The sequence below is a fragment of the Aulonocara stuartgranti genome, assembly GCF_965226115.1.
Source record: "Aulonocara stuartgranti genome assembly, chromosome: 15".
NCBI lineage: Eukaryota > Metazoa > Chordata > Actinopteri > Cichliformes > Cichlidae > Aulonocara > Aulonocara stuartgranti.
In genome coordinates, this window is record NC_138951.1 from 42,666,955 (window position 1) to 42,691,494 (window position 24,540).

General features: G+C 41.9%; 1 protein-coding gene across 5 annotated transcripts; it reads right to left on the bottom strand.

Annotated features, from left to right (window-relative positions):
• Positions 1-7,713: 7,713 nt before the first annotated feature.
• Positions 7,714-22,846, bottom strand: mlpha (melanophilin a). 5 transcript variants are annotated; one of them, XM_082506433.1, is made up of 16 exons: positions 22,649-22,846; positions 21,126-21,239; positions 18,645-18,866; positions 18,409-18,521; positions 18,257-18,301; positions 14,864-14,922; positions 14,687-14,776; positions 14,513-14,615; positions 13,800-13,993; positions 13,464-13,547; positions 13,143-13,379; positions 11,925-12,095; positions 11,206-11,367; positions 10,981-11,037; positions 10,558-10,600; positions 7,714-10,408 (listed from the first exon to the last, which is right to left on the bottom strand). In XM_082506433.1, exons 2-16 carry the CDS (start codon positions 21,233-21,235, stop codon positions 10,368-10,370), a joined length of 1,731 nt encoding a protein of 576 aa, XP_082362559.1. In that variant the 5' UTR covers positions 21,236-21,239; positions 22,649-22,846; the 3' UTR covers positions 7,714-10,367. The 5 variants fall into 5 exon arrangements, with proteins under 5 accessions (XP_082362559.1, XP_082362560.1, XP_082362561.1 ...); XM_082506434.1 differs by having other exon boundaries at positions 21,126-21,251; XM_082506435.1 differs by lacking the exon at positions 22,649-22,846 and having other exon boundaries at positions 13,143-13,376; positions 21,126-21,567.
• Positions 22,847-24,540: the final 1,694 nt, after the last annotated feature.

Here is a 24,540-nt window from a genome sequence, read left to right on the forward strand (position 1 = left end):
CATTTCCAGGGGGTGGAGCTTCAGGAGAAAATATCACTGCTTTGTTTCTTTCCAACATGATTTAGTCTAATACACTCAACATCCTTAAAGAATATGTGAAAATGAAAAGACTAAATTATGTTGAGATGAGAAATTGAAATTACTCAAGCTGGATATATGAAATCCTTATATGCAAATTCAACAACCAGCCTATTGCATTTTTTTCAGTGTAGGAGCATGAGAGAGGTCGTACCTTGTCTTATTGTTTTACGGTAGGATTAACGTAGTTATGTCAGTTTTAGTCTAAGTGCCTTTTGTTTAGATGAACTACTGGACTTCTTCACTGTGTTATCTAGGGCGAACCATCTAGGGTGAGGGGGAGACTACCCTCTTCCTGACCAAGGATGTACCTTTTGTGCTTTCATGTTATATGACCCTTTGATCAGCAGGAACACATACACACACATACACACACACGCACCCACTGAAGTATAAATAAAGACTGGGGCAGTTTCTCAGCGCGAGTCTCTCAGTCTGGAGGCTGCCCTTGCTAGCAAGAAGTTCTGTGTGTTTCTCTTCTCTGAGTCTTTACTGAAGAAGTGTTTAGAGTATATTTCTTAACAGCACCCCACCTCCGAAGTGGCCCGAGCGAGCCCCAGGCTCCAGGCCCCGACAAGCAGCCACCAAGGAGTGAGCCAGTTTGTACCTGGACGCCCATCCCCAGACACAAAGAACCACCAACGCACCGATGTCTGAGGGAGTCTGCCACTGGCAGGGGAAGTGGTGGGGGGAGATAGGCCTCCATACCTTAGAGGGCCCGAGATGTCCCCAGAGAGGTGGCGTCTGATACCCAACCTGACATATAGACACAGACATACAGGAACACACAGATACAAACATCCATTCCCACCCTCATGCTCTCATATGCACTTACTCCACACTCAACCAACGTGGAGACAGACATAAAGAGACGCTGTACACACAATCACACTCCCCAAGCGTACTCTAAGAACCGGGTCTAGGTACCTTTGCCCCTGGAGGGGGAACTGCACCCAGACCCAGGTGGTGTTACCCTTTTCCCTGCGGTGGGGGGAGGAAGACCGCCCCGACTCCGCAGCAGCAGGGAGGCCCCACACTCCAGACCCCAGTCGGACGGCCAACTCCTCCTCCTAGCCCCCCCCCCCCCCCCCCGCTCCAGCAGGCTGCAGAGAACAGGGGTGAGAGAAGACTCCAAACTTCCCTCCACCCGCTCATATGTAGTGTTGATGCATGTATGTTCTAAGGTGCATTTAAAACCCAGGAGGGCATGGAGCTACCTGCCAGAGAGCAGCAGGTAAGCGCATAGCCCCTCCTGCTAGCCCTCAATGTCTACGTGTAAATTAATTAATTAATTAAAATTCTTCATTGTTGTCAGAAAGTCATTGGAAAGAAATACACATCATCGCTTACATTTAAAATACGTCAAATGCCTGTGCAACACTGTGCTTTGTTGAAGACACTGTGGCAATATACTGCAGGCAGTCCCAGTGCTGTCAGCAGCACTCTCCTTATTCCATCAGAGCAGAATACTGAGGCATCTGTGAGTGTCACTCAAGCAGTCTGATCACACAGTGTGTGGCATCTGTCATCAGCAGCCCTGCTCATACACATTGACATACATTGTCTTACTTTTCTCTGTCTATTTAAGACACCAAATGTTTGTTTGTTTGTTTGTTTGTTTGTTTGTTTGTTTGTTTGTTTGTTTGTTTGTTTGTTTGTTTGTTTGTTTGTATGGGGATCTTTTGGGGGGACACTGATTGACAACAGCTGCACTCAGTGCTTAACACCAGCCTTAACCCAAATTAAACCTCAACACTAAAACCAAAAATGCCTTTAAAGGTTTGTGAAACGACCAGACACTATATCAAACTGGTTTCTATAAAGATAAACACACTTAAACACAATTTGAAAGCATTGCATTTGGAGAAGCACAGCATGCTTTGTGTGAAGCTCTCTTTGTTTGTCTCACTCTGACAAGCCTTAGTGCCTTAAAATAAGCAACCACTCTGTACTTGAAAACTTCTCCATCTCCCACCACTTTATTTATTTATGCATATATTCCTTTGTGAAATATGTTAAAACATGACAGTAAAGTTTTTTCTTAGATAGTCTGTTCAGAACCACATCTGTCTTCAGCAAAGCCTTCTAACTGAAAGACATGGATGACAAACCAAATGCCTACAGACAGTGTCACGCATTATATGACAAGTGTTAGTGAGCACAAATGTAAAGGCATCTCTGTATTGTCTATTCAGCCCTCCACCAGACTTTTGTTATATTCCACTGTGACACTAATCGAGTTAAACAAAGAATAGAGTTGTTGGCATTGTGGAAAAGTGTTTCAAAGAAGCATTTTTGGGAAACAAAAGCTGTTTTAATAATCATTGTTTGAATAGAAAAGTGGAAAAAAAACCTCTCAGTTAGTGTTTTGACCATTACCTGTAGCTCACAACACAGTTGTACAATGCATTATGCAATCCTAATATTAGCATCAAGAACAAAGTGTAACTGAGGGCATTTTAAAGTATGTAACTATGCAGGTAACTGAGCATAAATGCAACAAGTCTAGGGTTGTGACTTCTGAGTCTATCTTGAAGTTTGCACAGTGTCTGAGGTGGTTTCCAAGTTAATTGCGATTTGAAGATTGTGAAAGTATTTGTTTCTCTGTCCGGTGTCCGGGGATGGACTGGTTACCTATTCAGAATGTATCGAGGTCTTTTTAAAGATCTGTGGTTTCTGTTCTAAATCAGGACAAAAACCTTTCTTCTTTTCCATTTTCAAAGGTGTTTCCTTTTTGCAGTGCTGTTGGGTCACAAACTTTAAAGCCAGTATGATAGCCTTGTCCCACCAATGCTGTGAAGGTCCAGCTTGTCAGATCCAATTAAAATCAAATCACTCAAAAAGATCCTCTGGAAAAGAGTAGATTTCTTAGAATAGAGATTATTAAACAGTGTCATATGAACAGCAGAAACCAGTACATTTACCAGTATATTTAAAGCAAACGAAAGCGAAGCAACCGTGTAGAGCCTTAAAGCACAAACAGAAAAGACACACAAAAAGACAGACAGGAAAAAGCAGCAGTCCGGGTCAAATCGACCCAACGCTTATATACGATCAGTGACCCCTCCTCCTGCTGTTGGGTACCCTTTAATCCTTTGTTCTTTCTTTTCATCTTCCACTTATGATACATAACTTTCTGGCCCTACCACATAACTTCCCGAGAACCAGTCTTACATCCATCATTGAACTGGGTCCCTTTGTCAGTTTGCAAAACGGCAGTTAACAATTCAACAATTTGACAATTATTTCGGGCGTGCATGCCAAAAGTAAACTGCTATCTATGCTAAGAAAGGGTTTTTCTCAGCTTCTGGCAGCTGAGGTGGGAAAACAGAACCCCAGGTGCATGCCTGGTGGGGCCAGGTTTGTTTAACGTATAGGCAATGGAAGGGCTGGACACAACGTGGGGCGGTACAGATGATTGCAGATGAACACCGAGGAAGGATTTAACCCAATATCTGGACTAGTCACCGTTGGCCATAACACAATTAAAGAATAGAATAGAATTAGAATTCAACTTTATTGTCATTGCACATGCACAGGTACAGGGCAACGAAATGCAGTTTGCATCCATCCAGAAGTGCTTTAGTGATATAGATATATTACAATATATATTAGCAATAATATAGATATGTGAGTATATTACAGAAATGGGTCTATTATGGTATGTTATAATGTACACGGTATGAAGTATGTTGTGAATATTCTATAACTATAAGTATGTACAGGCTGTAGTGAGTACAAGCTATGTACAGGCTATGAACAGGATATAAATATGAAAAACTATACAGAATATGAAATAAATAACTTTACAGAATCTGAGATATACAGCTATACAGAAATGGGAACTATGCAAGTTGTAAACAGTTGTAGGATTAAAAATTATCGTATGTACAGAATGATTATTTACACAGAGCTATACAGTAGTGCAGTTAAGATAAGTGAGATATAATTCCTACAGAGGCTATATAAAGTGCTGGTGGTTGTGAGTGGTGGTTCAGTCCATGTTATTATTGTGTGTTTGAGGGTACAGTTGTCCATTGTGGGTGTGTGTATGTTCAGTCCATGAGTTTAACGTGGGTCAGATGTCAGGAGGCAGAGTTCAGGAGTCTGACAGCTGTGGGGAAGAAGCTGTTCCGGTACCTGGTGGTCTTAGTCCGGAGGCTCCTGTAGCGCCTCCCAGAGGGCAGGAGGGTGAAGAGTCCATGTGATAGGTGACTGGGGTCTTTTCAGATACCGCTTCCTGTAGATGTCTTTCATGGCAGGAAGTGGTGCTCCGGCGATGCGCTGGGCAGTTTTCACAACCCTCTGCAACGCCTTCCGGTCCGAGGCAGAGCAGTTCCCGTACCAGACTGTTATACAGTTGGTCAGGATGCTCTCGATGGTGCAACGATAGAAGTTCACCAGGATGTCTGAGGACAGGTGGTTCTTCCTCAGAGTCCTCAAGAAGAAGAGGCGCTGGTGAGCCTTCTTGACCAGCTTGGAGCAGTTGGTCGTCCAGGTGAGATCCTCGGAGATGTGGACTCCCAGGAACTTGAAGCTGCTCACACGCTCCACAGCCGTCCCCTTAATGTGGATGGGTGGATGTGGGTCAGCATTCCTCCTGTAGTCCACGATGAGGTTACTTAAGGTTACTTACTGATCCTAATTACTACATTTTCAAACAGTATTGATCAACATGTGTTCATACAGCAAGTGGCACAAACTTCCATTAATATACTTGAAGATAATATTTGACCTATGGTCTTGTGAGGAAGTGTAAGTGTGTTTTTAATGTGATTCATGAAAACAAAGCAGCACACATTCAACCATCTTCAAACTGTCACATCTCTGATATCAGGAGTCATCATCAAAGTGTCAATCAATGAACAGATGATGGATCAAAAACTGCAGCTGGATTGTGTTTGTTCTCTCCATCAGATTCCTGTCAACTCACAATCGACACAAACACAGTGAACACAAACCTCCAACTGTCTGACAACAACAGGAATGTGACAAGTGTGGAGGAGATTCAGTCATATCCTGATCAGATTTGAAGTTTTTCTTCAGCTGCTGTGTAGAAATGGTCTGACTGGTCGCTGTTACTGGGAGGTCGAGTGGAGAGAAGACGTTTATATATCAGTGAATTACAGAAGAAAGGAGACAGTGAAGACTGTTTGTGTGGAGACAATGATCAGTCCTGGAATTTGGACTGTTGTCATGATGGTCCTTGTTCAGTCAGGCACAGCTGCTCTGCATTTCCAACAAGCCTGAGCTCATTAAAATGAATCCAAATGTCTGGTTTCTCTTTCTTAATGGGATTTTTCCATCATGGGTGAATAAGTGGACATCCAGTAGTGCTCAGTGTATCAAATATTAAAGGCATTCAGAATATCTCATGTTTCCGTCATTCTATAAAAACAGCTGCTTTTAAAAACTGATCCAATCAAAGAAACATGAACTTCCATATTGATCAGATCAATATGTACAGCTCTGATGTCACTTACATGTCCTTGAACTTTTCATGGATGGTGATTTGTGGCCCTCTGCTGGTGAGAAGATGAACTGCATGATGTCGGTTGAATGAACACAGATGACATGAAGTGTTTTTAAATCTGGTTTCATCAGCTTCAACAAACTCTGACTTTCAAAATAAAATCAGTTGATGTGACTGTTTTTGAAAGCTCTTATTTTGGAGGGAGCTGACATTTAATAATCAAATGTCAGTGTGGACACAGTATCTGAGCAGCGATAGGAATACATTTACAGAGCTGTAACTCAGACTAAACACATGGTCGGAGACTCGCTGTGCTTCGGGTCTTTATATTTACAGTCGAACCCTCACCACCCGCTCTGCTCATCTCAGTGAGCTAAACCAGTGCTACCATTAAGAGAACAAATATTATTGATCATTTTCAGAATAAGAGTGGAGATTACAGTTGTTTCAGGACAAACTGCCATGGTTTGAGTTGAGTTGAGTTGTCTGAGTTGGACAAATCCTACTTCAGAATTGATTTTAGTTGCAAGAAAATGAGTTATCTTTTCACTAACTCATCTACTGACATGTTCAGATTTTTCAGAAAGAATTCAGGAGAAATATCTTTAATTTAAAAAGATTTAATTTGCTTCAGCAGCTGAAATTACAAGTTACAGCAGTGGACCTCTGTGTTAAATCAAACATCTGTCTTCACACAAAGGATGACCCTCATCGGGCCATAAAGCTTATATAGTGTGACAATAACAAATGATTATTATGTCTGTCAAACTCTGGAACCCATCCTTATGTCTCCATTCAACCTCCTCTTCAAACTGTTCCCGGCAGGTTTTTGCAGTGCACAGTTTAGGGTAAATAGTCTTCCGCACGGCACATTACAATGTCACTAAATTACCATTAAAGTGCTTTATTGCAACGGCTGCAGATCAGTGACAAGTAGCATACAGAAACGGAGCTGGGCAAGTGGCTCCTCCTCCTTTGCGCGCTCTCATAAATGGGGCAACAGTTTTTGGCACGAAACTGGATGTCACGATCCTGGGTCTTTCGACCCAGCGTTTTGAGTTATGCTTTATTTTGTGTCAGCTGTTTCCCCATGTGTTTCCACTTCCCCTAATCACCCCTGTGTGTATTTAGTCTGTGTGTTTCTGCTCATTCATTGTCATGTCGTCTGTTGTTTCTCCTCATGTTTCCGTGTCTACGGGTTTTTTTCTGTGTTCAGGTTTTTACGACATTCTAAGTTTTGTTTTTTCGTTGCGTGTTTAGCATTTAGTTTCTCCCCTGTGTGTATCTGATTTTTGTTTTTCCACCTTTTTTATATTAAACAGCCTGCTTTTTGTTAATATTCAAGTTTTCTTCCATGTTCTTTGTGTCTGCATTTTAGGTCCTTTCATCAATGCATACACTCTGCCTCTGCCAGACTGTGAGACTGGAAATAAAAACACACACAGTTTGTTGTGTGAAGAAATCAAACATGAGCTGAACAAACAGTAAAGTTCGTAAATAAAAAAAGTTCACATGCTGGTTAGTTTTTCACCTGTGTTTACGTCCAAAGCTCTACCAGTCTGTACACATCTGTATGTTTCATGTTTGTAGAAGTCCTTCAGTCACAACATGGTTCATCTTCATCTTTACAAGCTAGCTAGCTAACTTTCTGCTAGCCTCTAACTTAGCTCGTAAATGCTCTTTTTCATGACGTGTGTACATTTAACACTTTTATTGGAGCTGAGTGAATTTGGAGTGTTTCATGGGTTTGCCTGATGTCATTAGCCAGTAACTAGACACTCTAAGTACTCGGACACACTGTGAGCTCGTATAAAAGGAGCTACAAAGTGCCCTCTATGGATTAGATAGTCCACTTCTCCTTTATGTAGAATCCACCCTCCTTTGCAGGAATTATCGCCCCCTGCTGGTCAGAGGATGGACTGCTTCAGTAATCTCAAGGCTGAACACACTGATGGTAAAGAATCCTGTAATTTTCTCATGAATATATGAAATAAGTTAAAAATGCAGAATTGATTTGATGTTTTATGGATCATAAAGGCAAATGCAGATCAATGTTATCAATAATCAAAGAAACTAAATATGTTAAACTCTAAATGTGATCAGTTCTGATGATCAGTACCATTCATCCATAAAATCAATACATGGATCAAATAAGAACAGGGTTTGATTTTAAAATTTATTGATCGTATCAGCAGTGATACAAACACAAGTTTAATAAACAGCTGACCAAAGTCTATAGAAGCTCAGTGGTGCCAGAATTAAACATAAAAGTAAAAAGTGAATTGTCTGTCTGAGCCAATCAAATTGCGTCAGAGGAGATTAAGTTTAGAAATGGTTTTAAAGTTAATAGATTTTATTTTGAAATAAAGTTTTTATATCTGTCTTCTGTCAGTCACCAAAAGTTGATTCTGTTCATCTGGACTTTTTCAGTGGGAGAAATGTTTCATCCAAGTGACTTCTTCAGTCTCAGCTGACTGCAGGTTTCAATCTTATAAACAGGACATTTGCATAATGACTGAAACCAGCCCACTGAAGGAACAATGGGCTGGGAAGTCAGTTCCTTGATCATTAATATGCAAATACTCATGAGCATTGATCAAAGCCCACTGATCAATGGCCATTAGTACCATTCACAGAGAATTGGGGAATGGCTGCAATCACAGCATTGTAAGATGGTGACCCTTAGGCCCCTCCTCAATTCAGAGATGGTCTTTCCCTTTTCACGTAAATGGCCTCCTTGACTCCGCCCTCAAACCAGCGTTCCTCCCTGTCCAGGATCTGTACATCCTCATCATTGAAAGAGTGTCCACTGGCCTGTAGGTGTGACTAGACTGCAGAGTCTTGCCCTGACGAGGTGGCTCTTCAGTGTTGTGCCATCCGCTTTGCCAGAGGGTGTCTGGTTTCCACGATGTATAAGTCCTGGCAATCCTCCTGGCACTTAACAGCGTACACTATGTTACTCTGTTTGAGTTGGGGGACCGATCGTTGGGGTGGACCAATTTTTGGTGCAGCATGTTTTGGGGTTTAAAAGCCACAGAGACCCGGTGTTTAGAAAAAAAGTGTCTCAGTTGTTCTGATACTCCTGACACGTACGGGATCACTACAGGTTTTTGCTTAGGCACTGATTGCCCTTCTCTCCTGGATTGGCTGGAGCTTTCTTTCGGTGCCGTCCCAGCTTTGACAAATGTCCAGCTAGGATAACCACATCTACTCAGCGCCTTCTTGATGTGATGTTCTTCTGCTTCCCTGACTGCTGTGTCTGTGGGGATGGTGTTCGCTCTGTGTTGTAGCGTCCTGATGACACCCAGTTTGTGCTCCAGTGGATGATGAGAGTCAAACCTTAGATAATGGATTGGATTTATATAGCGCTTTTCAAGGCACCCAAAGCGCTTTACAATGCCACTATTCATTCACTCTCACATTCACACACTGGTGGAGGCAGCTACAGTTGTAGCTACAGCTGCCCTGGGGCAGACTGACAGAAGCGAGGCTGCCATATCGCGCCATACTGATCCCTACGCGTAGGTTTCCGGTACACTTTAGCTTTTAGATGTCCCCCATTACTGATGGAAATGTCACAGTCTAAGAAGGCTAACCTGCCACTTTTCATATCCTCCCTGGTGAATTTGATGTGTCGGTCCACCGAGTTAATGTGATACATGAATTGTGGTACGTCCTGAAATTTGATTTTCACCCAGGTGTCATCCACATGCCTGAACCAATGACTTGGTGGTGTTTCAGGGTAGGATAGCAAAGCCCTCTTTTCCACTTCTTCCATGTACAAATTGGCCACAGCGGGTGAAACTGGGGAACCCATGGCACACTGACCCTTGTATGTGAAATATGTGGAAAATATGATCCCTGATGCTGAGAGTGGTCCTGTTGCTAAGGTTGGTGTCATCCTGTAATCTCTTACTACCGCCAACGCTTCCGTGACTGGGATGCAAGTGAAAAGAGATGTAACATCGTACGAGACCATGGTTTCATCTGCCTCCATAATGACATCTCTCACCTTCTCAACAAACTCCAAGGTGTTCTGGATGTGGTGTTCAGAGCTGCCTACCAGCGGGTTGAGGATCGAAGTCAGAAACTTTGGGTTGTTATAGGTGACCGAGTTGATCATACAGACAATCGGTCTTAAAGGTGCATCCTGTTCATGTATCTTCGGTAAACCATACAGACTTGGTGTTGATTACCCTGGGTACAGCCTGTGGTATGAGATCAAGTCCATAGCATTGTCTTGTTCTAACTGCTTCAGACAGACAGTCCACTTCATGGGCCTCGTTTCAGGGGCTCATAAGTATTTTTGTCACTGAGTAGTAACAAAATTTTCTCATGACAGTCTTTCTGGTTTAGCAATACTGTGCACCTGCCCTTGTCTGCCGGAAGGATGATGAATTTGTTGTCATCACTAAGTGATGTGAGTGCCTTCCTCTCCTCCATGCTGATGTCGGATGCTGGGGGCTTTGCGTTGCTGAGACAAGCCGAAACTTTGTCAGTGTTAAAACGAAATATTTTGGATTTATACATTTTTAAACATTTTCATGTTACTTCATTCCCATGTAATTCTCTCCAGCTGCCTCTGAGCTTCAAAAAATATTGTAATGACTGTACATTTGAATACTCATTTAGTTTGGTACGTACTTTTTCACGTTTTCTCATATTTTGTCTAAATCTACCAGCTGTAATCATGGGTTATGTTTCTAACACATAAGCAGCAGCAGTTACAGATAAAAGTTGCTCTTTGAGTTGCTCTATGATGAAGGCTTCATGACGAAGAGGAGCAAGCAGCAGCTGCTGAAGGTCTGTTTCTGCTTCAGAACATGTTGCTGGATTTCCACTGAGTGCCGTTAGCTTCTGAAACAAGAAATGCTCATTAACACGGTTCTTCGCTGTTAATGAACACGCATCACAACTTTGTAATGTCATGGCCTGGAACGTGACTGTAACATGTTTCAGCTTCTTCACTTTAAACGTGCAGAAAGCAACGTGAGTGTGTTTCTTACTCTGAAAATCCTGAGTCGACTTTTTTCTCTGAGTTCCTGAAACCTGCAAAGAAACATGGAAGTTTTTAACTTAGTCCTGAGTGATGTTAGAAAGAAACTGTTTCCATGCAGCTAACATGGCATCCAGTCAACCGTCTACCTCTGAAAACCAAAACCTGCAGTTCCTCTGGTGTCCACTAGAGGCTCCAGCAGTGACTCAGTCCTCATATACTCCCATGTTAAAATTAGGGATGGGTACCGATATCCAGTGCCATTATTTCTCTTCAGTAACTCAGTCCAGTCTATGCTCTGAGTTTCCCTTCAAAAAGGTTACACTAGAAAAGTGATGACCGTCTAACAGCTGAAGCCCGATAACTTTTTTATTTGTTCCTGTGAGTGAGCACACGTTAATGTAACCTTGACATCATTTCCTCACACACTGACCTTCTTCTTGGATCCGGCGGCGCTCAGAGCAGCGATTTTACTCTCAATATCAGAGACCTGCAGATGGAACAAACATGAAGGGAAACTGTTGAGTTTGCTTATTAAAAACAGGAAGACTTGAAAAGCTTCCTGTAAGTAAGAAATTTGTGTTTATTCCAGCATCAGCCATTTTGTTCCTAGACACCGCGTAAACATGACCATGTCCATCCAGAGCCATTGACCCACCTCGCTCTCAGCACTCTGGACTCTGGCGGCGGTCAGTGCCACCACGTCCTCAAGCTCAGACAGTTCCGAGTCCGTCGCCCCTCCAAACTGATTCTTGGCACTCTGCTCGAGCCGCCGCAGCTTCGACTCCAGCTCGTAGGACTGACCGGCCGTGATGTACACCTAAACAGGTAACAGGACAGACCCCTGGGTCAGCTGACACGCCTCCAGACCACTGAGAATGATGGTGATGATGATGAAGACAGGCCTGAGCATCAGTGAAACACACTGGTTCTCTGACTGACTCAATCACTGAACAGGTAACAGGAGAAGACCTGGTCTCATCAGAGGATGTAGAGTTCAGTCATGACATTATGACCTGATGATGAAACTAGAACAAATCCCTTATATTGTACACATTCTCCTAACGGGTCATTTTTACTGATAGCTTTAAGGCTATTGAACAATAATGAGCATCGACCTGGTTTTACCAACTGTTCTGGGGCATGTTTCAAATGATCACGTAACCTTTTCCTAAATCTAGAACTGCTGTAACTGGACTCAAACTGGACTGAGACTGGACCCAGTGTGTTTGACCGACACCAGCCCTGTCGCTGATGGACGGACACACAACAGCCGGGAAGGTTAAAGCCAGTCCAGACATTTCCGTCATGCTTCGGACGAGGTAGAGGGTTGGGTTTCAGGGACAATGAGGTGTGCAGTTCATGTTGGAGGCTTACATTTTCCTCAAGTTCCCTGAACGCATCATCGGCCTGCTTTACGTCAGTGCCTACTAAGTGGGACCTGTCGATCGGCTCTGAGAGGCCGTACTCGACCATAGCGTTTTCTGTGGCATTAATGGTTCTCAGGACCTCAGTGGTGAGGTCACAGAGGGCGGCGGCAGTCGATCTCTGAAAGCCATGTAGAGGGACAGATGTTAGCAGCTGGAAAACAACATCCCATCCTGCAGCAGCTACCGGGCTGGATGCCCCACAGCACCACAGCATTTCTTGTGTCTGACTTGTGTCTCTGGGAGGTCATGTTGCGATTAAAAAGGACTCTGCACATAAAAAAAACGTTCTACTTTTAAATGTGGTGCACACCTTTTGTTCCTAAAATGGTGGCATGTGTTTCAGACAGACCTGACTACAGTGTTAAAAACTATGCTGCTGATTCCCCAGCTATGATTCAGAGGCAGACGAAGAGGTTTCCCAACACTCAGTGCTTTTACAGATTTCTCCTTCTGTTTGGTGTCACATGACTGAGCAGAGGTTTAGTTTTTAGGTGAACACCTGTACAGGTGAGGGGTCATGTGGTCCAGGCAGGTAGCTGCTGAGCTTCACAGTAACAGTAACCTAACAGACGGCTGTTAGTCAATGCAGGAGGCAGCAGGTTAGTGAGGACTAGTCCGTGATGCATCAGAAAGAGTTCTCCTCCATCAGGAGGTCACTGGACATCTAGTCTGTAGATGTGGATTTACTAGGACAGGAACCACACCTCATTTCTCATTATTATTTTTTTGTCACAGATGGAATAAGAAAACCAATGAGAAGTTTAGAGAAACGTTCAGTATTTTCAGGAGTGGATGAGGACAAAAACATGAGAATGAACAAGAAACATGGTGTTCAGACCCGTTATAGATGGAGTAAAACAGCGTTTTTGGGGAGAAGCCAAGCCATGCTGTAGAAGCACTGAATGTATCACACGTGGGAACCTGGATGTTTATGAGACATCGGACAAAATAAAGAGTTAAAAAACCTTTTAGACTTTATTTTGTTCTTTGAAAACAATGTTAAAAACGAATTCGCCATTAAATGATTGTGCACTGATCCAAAAGTAAGCTTTTTATAACATCGGATCCACTGGTGGTCTGAGAAACCTCCAGGTTCCCATTCTCTGGATTTATGGGTTGGAATTCAATTAATTCTGTAAACAGTGGACTGAATCAGTCTTCCTACCTTTTGAGCCTCAGTGGGCATCTCATCACTGGATGAGCTCAGTTCTTTGTTCTTCCGGGAGTTCAGAGCGATTGCTGGGCCACCCTTCAGTCCGGCCAAACCTTTACCCACAGAAAAGGACTTCTTCCCAGCTTCGTCGTCCGATGACGGGCCCTTATCGCTCAGGTTCCCCGCCAGCTCACTAAGCTTCCTTCTCAGTTTCTCCTCCTCATTCTGAGCTGATGGATTTGATGCCTGCTGTAAAACAAAGTTACAGAATGTTTGTACCGACTGGTTTCAGGAAATGATCTCACATTATCCCACATCATCATCGCATCTCACCTCGTTTACACCAGGTGTAATCTTTTCCTCCAGGCGGCTCAGCAGACTCTCGATGGCCAACATTCGTTTGCTCAGTTCATTTATCTGCAATGTAAAATCAACATGAACACCAAGGAGATGATTTTGTATGACAAAAAGACTCCGTGTCAGTTAACAATATCTCCTGGTTCTTTATGGCTGAGATTATACGGACTGAAACTTTTTGTACAAAATACCATGAAGAAGAAAAAAAGGCAAAACATAGAATTAAAACAGGTTTTCCAAGAATCAAGAGAAGAAAATCCAATGTTTATGCCACCAAAATTTAACTTAAAGTGACTGGTTGATTGTCCTTACCGGCGGGGCTTGTCCCAGGTTCTCCTGGGAGGAGGTTCTACTGCCCCTTCGGCGGTGGGGTGGTTGTTGGTACATCTGCGGGTACCTCTGGTACTCCTCCTCGTCTGATGTGTCAATGTACTGCTGCCGAGCCACCGACGAGGTAATCTTGGACAGAGAGCGAGTCCGGACCATCCGATTCTCTCCGTTGTCATCTGATAACAAACACAGGTAAACATGGACACACAAAAACACCCAGGTGGATGCAGATCTACAAAGATGGACAGGTAGGTAAAAACATTCAGGTAAATGTACATGTTGGAAATAAAAAGCAGCATGTCGGACATCCAAAGTAGAAATTTTTTCTAAACCTGATAATAAGTAAAATTTGCAATTAGTTATCCAGTCTCACAGGCTTGTTTTGAAGGCATCTGTTTGATGTGATAAATCTGTGAAACAAAAGCTGTGATTCCTCCAATAGACAGCAGGTGGAGCCCCAGTGAAAACAGCTACAGGACAAACAGCATTTCCATTAATTCCCGCATTTCCATAGGGTTACTCCCAGAAGTTTTCTGTGGGAAGGTAAATCATGGTGGACAGATTCTGTGGGCCCCAGTAACCCCCATATAGACCACAGTGGTTTAAACAGTTTATTTTGTTGGACATGTGAAATTGGTTGTGTATTTTGGGACCTGCATCATGTTGCTGGAAGACTGGTATGCTGGTATACTGACCAGGTCTCATGGCATATCGGTCCAGGCTCTTCCTGCGGTTTCCTCTGTGGCTGTAATGGTCGTAGTCCACGTCATTCCTATAGTACCGATCATCCTGCTGCTGCTGTGAATCCAAAGTTACACACATGGTTTTAGATCTCTTTTGTATGTTTGCTTTTCATAACTTTGACTTACCTGTACAGACGGACGCCGTGAGTGAGGCAGATAATCCTCATTGTCAAAGTCCATAGGATGAACAGACAGCAGACGTTTGTTCTTCCTCATCTGAAAACACATCACGTTACGCCTGAATGTGGATTATTTCATAAAACAGATGTAGAATCACATCTTTATCACTTTTATGTTTATTACCACTTTGTAGCGCTGACCCTCGAATTCTCCTTGATCATCCTCATTGCCATTATACGCGTCTGAAAATGCAACATGTTTTGTCATTATTCTGTCCAGTTTTAGTTTTAGATGATGCTCCTTTTGAACCATTTGATTCCACAGCTAATTTTGAACAGTGCTTTATAAAAAAGCAAATCATTATTAATGTGTACACATTTGTATGTATACCACATGGTTAACTATGGAGTTCCACAAGGTTCTTTACTAGGACCAAATCTATTCACAGTATACAGTGGGATGCAAAAGTTTGGGCAACCTTGTTAATAGTCATTATTTTCCTGTATAAATCGTTGGTTGTTACAATAAAAATGTCAGTTAAGCATATCATATAGGAGACACACACAGTGATATTTGAGAAGTGAAATGAAGTTTATTGGATTTACAGAAAGTGTGCAATAATTGTTTAAACAAAACCAGGCAGGTGCATAAGTTTGGGCACCACAAAAAAAGAAATGAAATCAATATTTAGTAGATCCACCTTTTGCAGAAATTACAGCCTCTAAACGCTTCCTGCATGTTCCAATAACATAAGATAAGATAACCTTTATTAGTCCCACGCGTGGGAAATTTGTTTTGTTACAGCAGTGGACAGTGCAAAGTTGCATAGAAAAATTAGAAGAAAAAAACACTGGAATAATATATTCATAAGATACTGTACACAATAGAATAGAAGAAATTAAAATAAAATACTATATACAATCGAATAAAATAGAATACAAATGCTATATACAATATGAGTATAATACAACGATGCCAGAAAGAGTATTGTACTTAGTGTTATTGCTATTGCACATGTGTGGATGTGTTTAATCAGTTGAAGTCTTTGTTGTGGAGTCTGACAGCAGTGGGGAGGAAAGACCTGTGAAATCTCTCCGTTCCACATCGTGGGTGCTGCAGCCAGTGAAGGAGCTGCTCAGTGCTGTCAGAGTCTCATGCATGGGGTGGAAGATGTTGTCCAACAATCAGAGTCTGGATTGTGGTTGAAGGTATTTTGGACCATTCCTCTTTTCTCTAGTTCATTCAGGTTTGATGGCTTCCGAGCATGGACAGCTCTCTATAACTCACACCACAGATTTTCAATAATATTCAGGTCTGGACTGAGATGGCCGTTCCAGAACGTTGTACTTGTTCCTCTGCATGAATGCCTTAGTGGATTTTGAGCAGTGTTTCGTTGTCTCGTTGAAAGATCCAGCCCCGGCGCAGCTTCAGCTTTGTCACTGATTCCTGGACATTGGTCTTCAGAATCTGCTGATAGTGAGTGGAATCCATGTGTCCCTCAACTTTGACAAGATTCCCAGTCCCTGCACTGGCCACACAGCCCCACAGCATGATGGAACCACCACCATATGTTGCTGTAGGCAGCAGGTGTTTTTCTGGGAATGCTGTGCTCTTTTTCCTCCATGCATAACGGCCTTTGTTATGCCCAAATAACTCAGTTTTAGTTTCATCAGTCCACAGCACCTTATTCCAGAATGAAGCTGGCTTGTCCAAATGTGCTTTAGCAAACTTCAAGCGGCTCTGTTTGTGCTTTGGGCGGAGAAAAGGCTTCCTCTGCATCACTCTCACATACAGCATCTCCTTGTGTAAAGTGTGCCGAATGGTTGAACGATGCACAGTGACTCCATCTGCTGCAAGATGATGTTGCAGGTCTTTGGTGCAGGTCTGTGGGTCGACTCTGACTGTTCTCACCGTTGCTTCTGTCTATCCGAGATTTTTTTTGGTCTGCCACTTTGAGCCTTAATTTGAACTGAGCCTGTGGTCTTCCATTGTCTCAATATGTTCCTAACTGTGGAGACAGACAGCTTAAATCTCTGAGGCAGCTTTCTGTATCCTTCCCCTAAACCATGATGGTGAACAATCTTTGTCTTCCGGTCATTTGTGAGTTGTTTTGAGACCCCCATGTTGCTACTCTTCAGAGAAAATTGAAAGATGAGGGAAACTTATAATTGACCCCCTTAAATACTCTTTCTCATTATTGGATTCACCTGTGTATGTAGGTCAGGGGTCACTGAGCTTACCGAGCCAAAATACAGTTACAATAATTAGTTCTACAGGTTTTGGAATCAATAAAATGACAACAGTGCCCAAATTTATGCACCTGCCTGATTTTGTTTAAACGATTATTGCACACTTTCTGTAAATCCAATAAACTTAATCTCACTTCTCAAATATCACTGTGTGTGTCTCCTATATGATATGTTTAACAGACATTTTTTTTATTGTAACAACCAACGATTTATACAGGAAAATAATGACTATTAACAAGTTTGCCTAAAATTTTGCATCCCACTGTACGTGTGAATAGACATGTATTTTCACTGCTATGCAGATCACACACAACATTATCTATAAGCCAGATAACACACACCAATTACTGTAGTTTTGGACCCAGATTACCCCGTGAGGCTCCTGACTACTGTAGCTGTAATACATCAAGCGGTGTGGCTTCGTAGCTTACCAAAGTCATACTAAAATGGCCTGTATTTGTATAGCGCTTTACTAGTCCCTAAGGACCCCAAAGCGCTTTACACAAGCAGTCATCCACCCGGCGAGGCTGCCGGACACTGGCGCCACCGGGCCCTCTGACTACCACCAGTAGGCAACAGGTGTAGTGTCCCCAAGGACACAACGACCGAGACTGTCCGAGCCGGGGCTCCAACTGGCAACCTTCCGATTACAAGGCGAACTCCCAACTCTTGAGCCACGATCGCCACTAAAACACTTTTGACAGATTTTTGAGTGCTGTGTACCACATAAAATGGGTTTGAGGTCAGTAAGCACAACCAGAATTCATATATAAGGTGCACCGGATTATAAGGCACACTGTTGATTGTTGAGAAAATAAACGATTTTAAGTGCCCCTTATAGTGCGGAAAATACGGTTGTTAAACTGCAGGAATGTCTTAAAGACCTGGATGACCTCTAATTTTCTGGTAGTCGTTGTACTTTCTGGTACTCTACTCTCTACTCTAAGCCTTTGAGCGTATGTTCTTTTGATTGGCTAAGTCCCGGTGACGTTTGGTGAGTCTTAGCTTTGGACCAGCAGCTGTTACCTTTACATGATTAATTTGAACCTTTGCCCATAATTAGAATAGAATAGAATAGAATAATCCTTTAATTGTCCCACAAGGGGAAATTTGGTTGTAACAGCAGCCAAAAAGACAAATATACAAACAAACAGTACACAGGACACGGAAAAGAAACATACACAATTTTTCTTACATATTTACATTACATACTAACCCCTAACCCTAATTACCAGGAACATTTGACAGTAACATATAAATAGCATGGTAAATGGGAAGAAAATTTCCAATTAAAATCTATTAATAGTAAAACATTTAAGAAACTCACGACTGTGGACATCCGGCATACTCTGCGTGTCATCATCACGCCCACCTGAAGCACCAACACAAGTTGTCTGTTAGCGTGTAACTTCAATAAAACCCTAAAAAGCTCACAGTTGACTCATTATCTCTGAATTCTTTAACATAAGGCAAACTCACCTTCTCCGTTCAGCCTCTTGTACAATGACCTCATCACTTTGGCACTACCAAAGCGTTTGAAACGGTTTCTCACGTTGTCATGGTACCAGCCCAGAGTCCCGATCTTGAGCACCCTGAACAACACAAGTGCAGAATATAGAGAATATGATAAACATCTACCATAAAAGAAACTACCATGACCACCAAATAACTCTGAGCTTACGCTGACGCAGTGCTCTCCGCTGCCGGAGGCTCACCTGTTCATGCGGCAGTTGTCGCACACCCAGCCGTGCTCCTTCTTGTTGTAGCGGCTGCAGGACTTGCAGGTGTACATGCGACAGTCCAGACACTGGCGTTTGCTGTTCACCAGGAACTTGAAGGGCTGCAGGCAGCGGATACAAAGCGAGTCGGACAAGTTGCTCTGAGAGCCCAGCAGTTCTCGTTTTGAGTCCTCCTTCTCAATCTTATTCTTCAGCTCACTGCAAAAGACATGAAAAGATAGTCCCCGAGTTTATCATGGAGTAGAGACCTTGAGGTTTGGAAACTTCACCAAAAATAGCTCCAGCTCCCTAAACAAATATAACAAATGAACATAGATTTCATAAAATTAGAACACTCTGACCAATCCAAGGAATGCACAAACAACTAAAACCATAACAGAGAACTTCTTGAGGAATTTTGAGGATCTGAAGGAAGACCTGATGATGAAGATCTGGAAGATCAAACACTAGAAACAAAGGCATTGACATTTCGTTTCTCAAGAACAGTGTGGTGATGGATTTGCTTTCCAGGACAAAGAGTAGGTAAATCTGTGTTTGAGATGTTTGGCTATGTTTGGTTTGTGCCTATCTTTATTCAATCAGGCTCGTGATCAGAGTAAAGCACCAAAGGATCAAACCTCAGCAGCATGCTCCACAAAAACGGGAAAGGTCGGCTGATGCCAAATATCCAAAGGTCCAGATCACAAGGTGCAAACAACAACTCAAATTCCACTCCAGGTGATCTTATAGAAACCTTGAACCTCGCTGACAGGTAGAATAAAAAACAAAGGAAGACGAACCAGAACCAAGGAGCTGATTCCCTCTGGAGATGGAGCTACCATGGACTGTTGGATGAAGGTATTAATTATTAAACTGATAAAAAAACAACGTGAGACTTCGGTTCTTTACATTTTCACAGAGAAGAGAGGGAACAGCAGTCATAAAGAAGATAAATGACCAATCTGTGACTCACCCACAGCCCCTCAATAATTGGCTCTGAATGAATCGTGTGTTCTCCCTGCTTCTTGTGATCCATCCCTTTAGTAATGTCCACATGGAGGCCCACCAGCCTCAGACTGAGAACCATGGAGGGGCTGAGCCACAAAAACCTTCAGAGTATGTGACGACCACAACTGCAAGTCAGATCTGTTTATCTGGCAATGGGTCACAGGGACAGGAATGGAGAGAGACCTCCCTCTCTGCAACCACCAACCACTAGCTTATCTGGAGTAACACAGAGGCCTTCCCAGGCCAGCCCAAGGATCTAATCTCTCCTGCTGTCCCGGATTTACATCAGGCCTGCTCCTCCTGGTAGGAGCTGGCAGTGTGCTCCTTTTGAACTCTAGTCCAAATCCCTCCCAAGAGTCTGAACTCCTCACCTGTCCAGTTTATCAGTCCACAGTATAAAAAAAGTCTTCTTACAGATTTCATTTTGGCTTCTTTCATAGTTTTAAATGTTGAATTCTGATCAGTTTTTATTGATTTCTCGGTTTGTTTTGTATGCTTGTTAAAGGATGAAGATGACAACATGTTCCTGATGATTTCTCTCCAGTCATGAGTCCCTGTGAGGCTGCTCCCTCCCCCCGGGGGCTGATGGGAGTTGGAGTGTTTGGAGGAGACACAGAGCGTCTTTGTGAGGCAACTCCGTGTGACCGGGGCGTGATCGAGTGCAACAACAACAACGTCTTTCACGCTGGAATTCCTGCAAACTTCACATGAACGAAAACAGTTCAAACTCCAGGACTCACACAAAGTTTAGCTTCAGAGTCACAGAGAGAAAGTCTGGGAAAGTCTGGGGTTTATCTAAGATACAGGTAGTGGACTCCAGGCCTCGAGGGCCGGTGTCCTGCAGGTTTTAGATGTGTCCTTGATCCAACACAGCTGATTTAAATAGCTAAATGACCTCCTCAACATGTCTTGGGGTTCTCCAGAAGCCTGTTAATGAACTAATCATTTGATTTAGGTGTGTTGACCCAGGGTGAGATCTAAAACCTGCAGGACACTGGCCCTCGAGGCCTGGAGTCCCCTGATCCAAGACTTAAAAATAGCAACTCTGAGAGGAAAGCATGCCAAAAACAGCTCAAAATTCACTGAGGGAATGTCTGAAGATCATTTCAGTTTGTTTGTTTTTACTGTGTTTACTTTTGTTTCACTAACCTGACAACATATTTGATGCTTAATCAGTTTTAAAAAGGACTTAATTCACTCTCTGATTCTTTGTACATTGATTGATTTTTGATTTGCCCGTTTTTTGCCCAATTTTTAATAACACTGAATACAAACAATATTCAAACTTCCATTAAAATGTGTAGAAGCTTCAAAGCATTTTTTTATTTATTTTGTTGTATTTCTGCAGCAAGAATTTTCTGTGTGCTATTATTAATGCTGATATTTCAGCTTCAGTTTGAAAAACACCCTGAAACTTTAGTAATGTTTCTGATATTTGTACATGAAAACTCTGAGTGTGGGAACGAGTACCTGAGTCTCTCTTCTTCTTTCTTGCGGAGGTTGAAATCTCGTTGAATCACTTCCCAAACATGTTTGGCCTCTTCATCCGTTAGACGGGAAAGATCCAGCTTATGCTCCATGACACTAAAGGAATCACTCAATCAATCAAAAAAACAATCAATCAAACAGTCATATGAGGTGGCAGTGGTTCTTCAGGGTTTCGTTGTTGGTCCTCTGCTTTTAGTAACAAGGTTTTCTTTTTTTTAAGTTGTATAACTTGTTAAAATGTAAGGATATTCTAGAAATACTTGAAGTAATGAATAAAATATTTTAGAAAAATATAGTGCATATATAATACTTTGATAATAAAAGCATGAAAAAGACAAAAGTTTTCAGATTAAAAAAACTTTTCACTTAACAAATCTTTAGAACCAGATTTTGTGATAACACATTTTAGACAAACAAAATGAAGGTTTTATAATTCAATATAATGAGAAATTTGAAAAAGATATCTTAATAAATAAATAGTAAATTCCTATTAAAGCAAGAAGCTGGAAATATTTTAAAGCAACATATTTTTTCAGGAAAACCCCCAATATATTTATGAAAAAGCTATAATATATCAGAAGTAAAATATTTTGCCTGGCCAGCCACAGTAAATCTTTAATATTTAAACATAAATTTAGAAATACTTTGAGGCAAAAGAACATCAACATCATCAAACTGATATGAAAAAATATAATTATTAGAAAAACAATGATAATAAATCCACAAACACCTCCGAGTCTGTCGATTCACCCGCAGCTCACAAAGGTATCATGGGCAGATCACATGACATATATTGTTTAATTAAATATATGTATAACTATGTATTGAGCATTTTTTAAAGTAGGCAGATCATTTGGACCTGATCATTTTAGAAGCTATAAAGCTTCTGGCACCCCTGCTGTAAAATAATAAACAAAATAAAGTAAAAATCAAAAATTAGAATAACTACTTTAAAGTTTTCTCTTGAATGTGTATTGTTATTTTTTCCATAAGTATTTGGTTTGTTTTTTAATTAAAATATTTTTTAAAAACCCATAAAAGAAAATGTATTTTTTGTTGACACAACTCACAATTTCAAAAAGATTAAGCTTGATTTTTGCTCCAATTATAAATGATCAGATTTGAGGATGTCCAGCTGCTGAAGTGTCTTTTACTTTGAAACATATGAGATGAACATGGTTCAGTGTCAGCTGCTGGTCTGTCACCACACCCACAGACTAAACTCTCACTAAATTTAAACCTCAATCTGCAAAAATATTTACAATAAAAGACTTTCCAAATAAAAGTCAGCCAGGCTAAAAAAATAATTTACTGTTTATGTGCCTTCAGAATAAAAGTCTGTCCGCAGTATGAAGTTAAATAAAGACAACTCAGTGAGCGCTGTGTGATATGTTGTGTGCGACAGAGGCTTCATTCAAAGCTCAGATTAGATTTAAAAACTAATTTGTTTAAATTTAAAGTTTATAAATGAGATTAAAATTCAGTGAAAAACAGTAAAAACTCACCCGATGTGTGTCTGCAGCTCAATGATGAGATGAGCGAAACTGAACTGAGAACCTCAGCTGATCATATGACGACACCTCTTGACACAGACACAGACACACACACACACACACACACACACACACACACACACACACACACTGTAACACATCTGCAGGCTAAACTTTGAAAAACGAAATCAGACATCCACGGTGCAGACGACAAACATCAGGGACACAAACTGAAATTAAAAGTGTGACAAGTGTGAAGCATTCAGAGTCAAAGCTCAGTTTGTCCAACAGCAGGTCATGAGACCTGAGATCATTTGACATCATCAAACGCTCAGTGAAGACTTTTATATCGAAGATATGACTGAACACACATTAGATATTAAGACTTAATACTAGATATAATAAATACAAAAACAACTTATTCTGAATGAACTTGAGCGTATTTATCTTTAATAATAATAAATGTGACTGTAAGCCACTTACAACCATAAATACACATGATATGGAGAGAATCTGATAATGTTGTTGATAATAATTTAATGTCTTATAACATGATGTCATAAAATCACAAGGTGTTCTCTCTTGGCTCTCGGCGAAGGTGGTCGCACTTTTCTCCTCTCCTCCTCTCCCTTAGTTTCCCTGCTTAGCTCTTATGCCCTCATCTAGTCTCGTGTTTTTTGTGTTACTTTCCCCTGAACACTCGCCCACAGTCTGTTCTCTAAAACCTAAAAGAGAATTATGGATTCAATCAACTGGTCCCTGAATGCTATTGACACCCTTTTCTCAACGAGAAGTCTGGGCTCGGGAGAACCTGAGTTTCCTGGAGGTACTTTCCCTGCCAGATACACGATGGACGGGTGGCAGCAATGGAGAATCGTGTGTCTGGCGGGACTGTCGATGGAAGACGCTGAAGATATCTACCTATTCTGAACCATGGTAACAGGGTTCTGGCTTATCGGAGCTGGCTTGGCCCTGGCTTATCGAAGAATTAAGAAAGCGGAACCAGCTGTTCAAACCCCCACAAGGCTGACACTGGGATTGAAACCAGTGAGAGACCAGTGTCGGACTGTTAAAAACAGCTTGAAATTCTCATGAGTTGTTCGCACTAAAGAAGAAAAAAGCACCATCATAATGCGGCTATCCCTTCAGTGCCAGCTGTGGGCTCAAGTCTGGAGCTGAACAACAACACCCTGATAACGACTGTGCTTAGACTGTTCTTCCCATCCCATGCAAGGCCACCTGGGTTGGCTGGAGGACTGTTTACTTAGGCTGGCAGGGTGAAGGACACTGTCTCAGCTGAACTCTGGACACACATACACTGATAGGCACTCACTCATCCCCCCTCCCTTTCCAAACGCCTTCGATGTTTGTTCCCTCCTGGAGAACACGGCGGGTCTGGGCCCACGCGGGAATGGTTGCGCTGGGCAGGATGGCTGCTGTGTTTGCCTCGGATTACTCCTCATCCCCTACCCAACCCTGTTGCTGGTCACGTGCTCTATAATGTTGTGCTGTGGACATTTATGTGCTTTTTGTGAAGAGGAGTTTTTTTGCGTCCTGTTCTCATGCTGTCCTCCCAGGAGCTCAGCATGGGTAGAGGTCTCTTTTTCAAATCAAATTCAAATCAAATTCAAATTCAAATTTTATTTGTCACGTACACAGTCATACACAGTACGACATGTAGTGAAATGCTTGGACAACTGCTCGTGACCTAAAGAAAACAAAAAAGGAAAAGGCTATGAATAAGATAGGAAATAAATATGAAAAATTAAAAAGGGTAAATTTTACTAGGAAGGAATAAAATATAAATTAAGGTTAAAAATGAAATAACTACAACACAAATTAGAATGAAGGGTAAATTTAACTGGGAAAGAATAAGATAAAATATATAAATTAAAGTTGAAAAT

Bases quoted from the DNA above. Each gene is read 5' to 3' on its own strand.
- mlpha (XM_082506433.1), bottom strand. From the start codon at position 21,235: ATGGAGCATAAGCTGGATCTTTCCCGTCTAACGGATGAAGAGGCCAAA. The intron at 18,522-18,644 runs GTGAGCCTCCGG...TGTGTTGTTCAG, and splicing joins GACAACTGCCGCATGAACAG to GGTGCTCAAGATCGGGACTC. The intron at 11,038-11,205 runs GTGGGTCAATGG...TTCCATCTGCAG, and splicing joins TCCAGAGTGCTGAGAGCGAG to GTCTCTGATATTGAGAGTAA.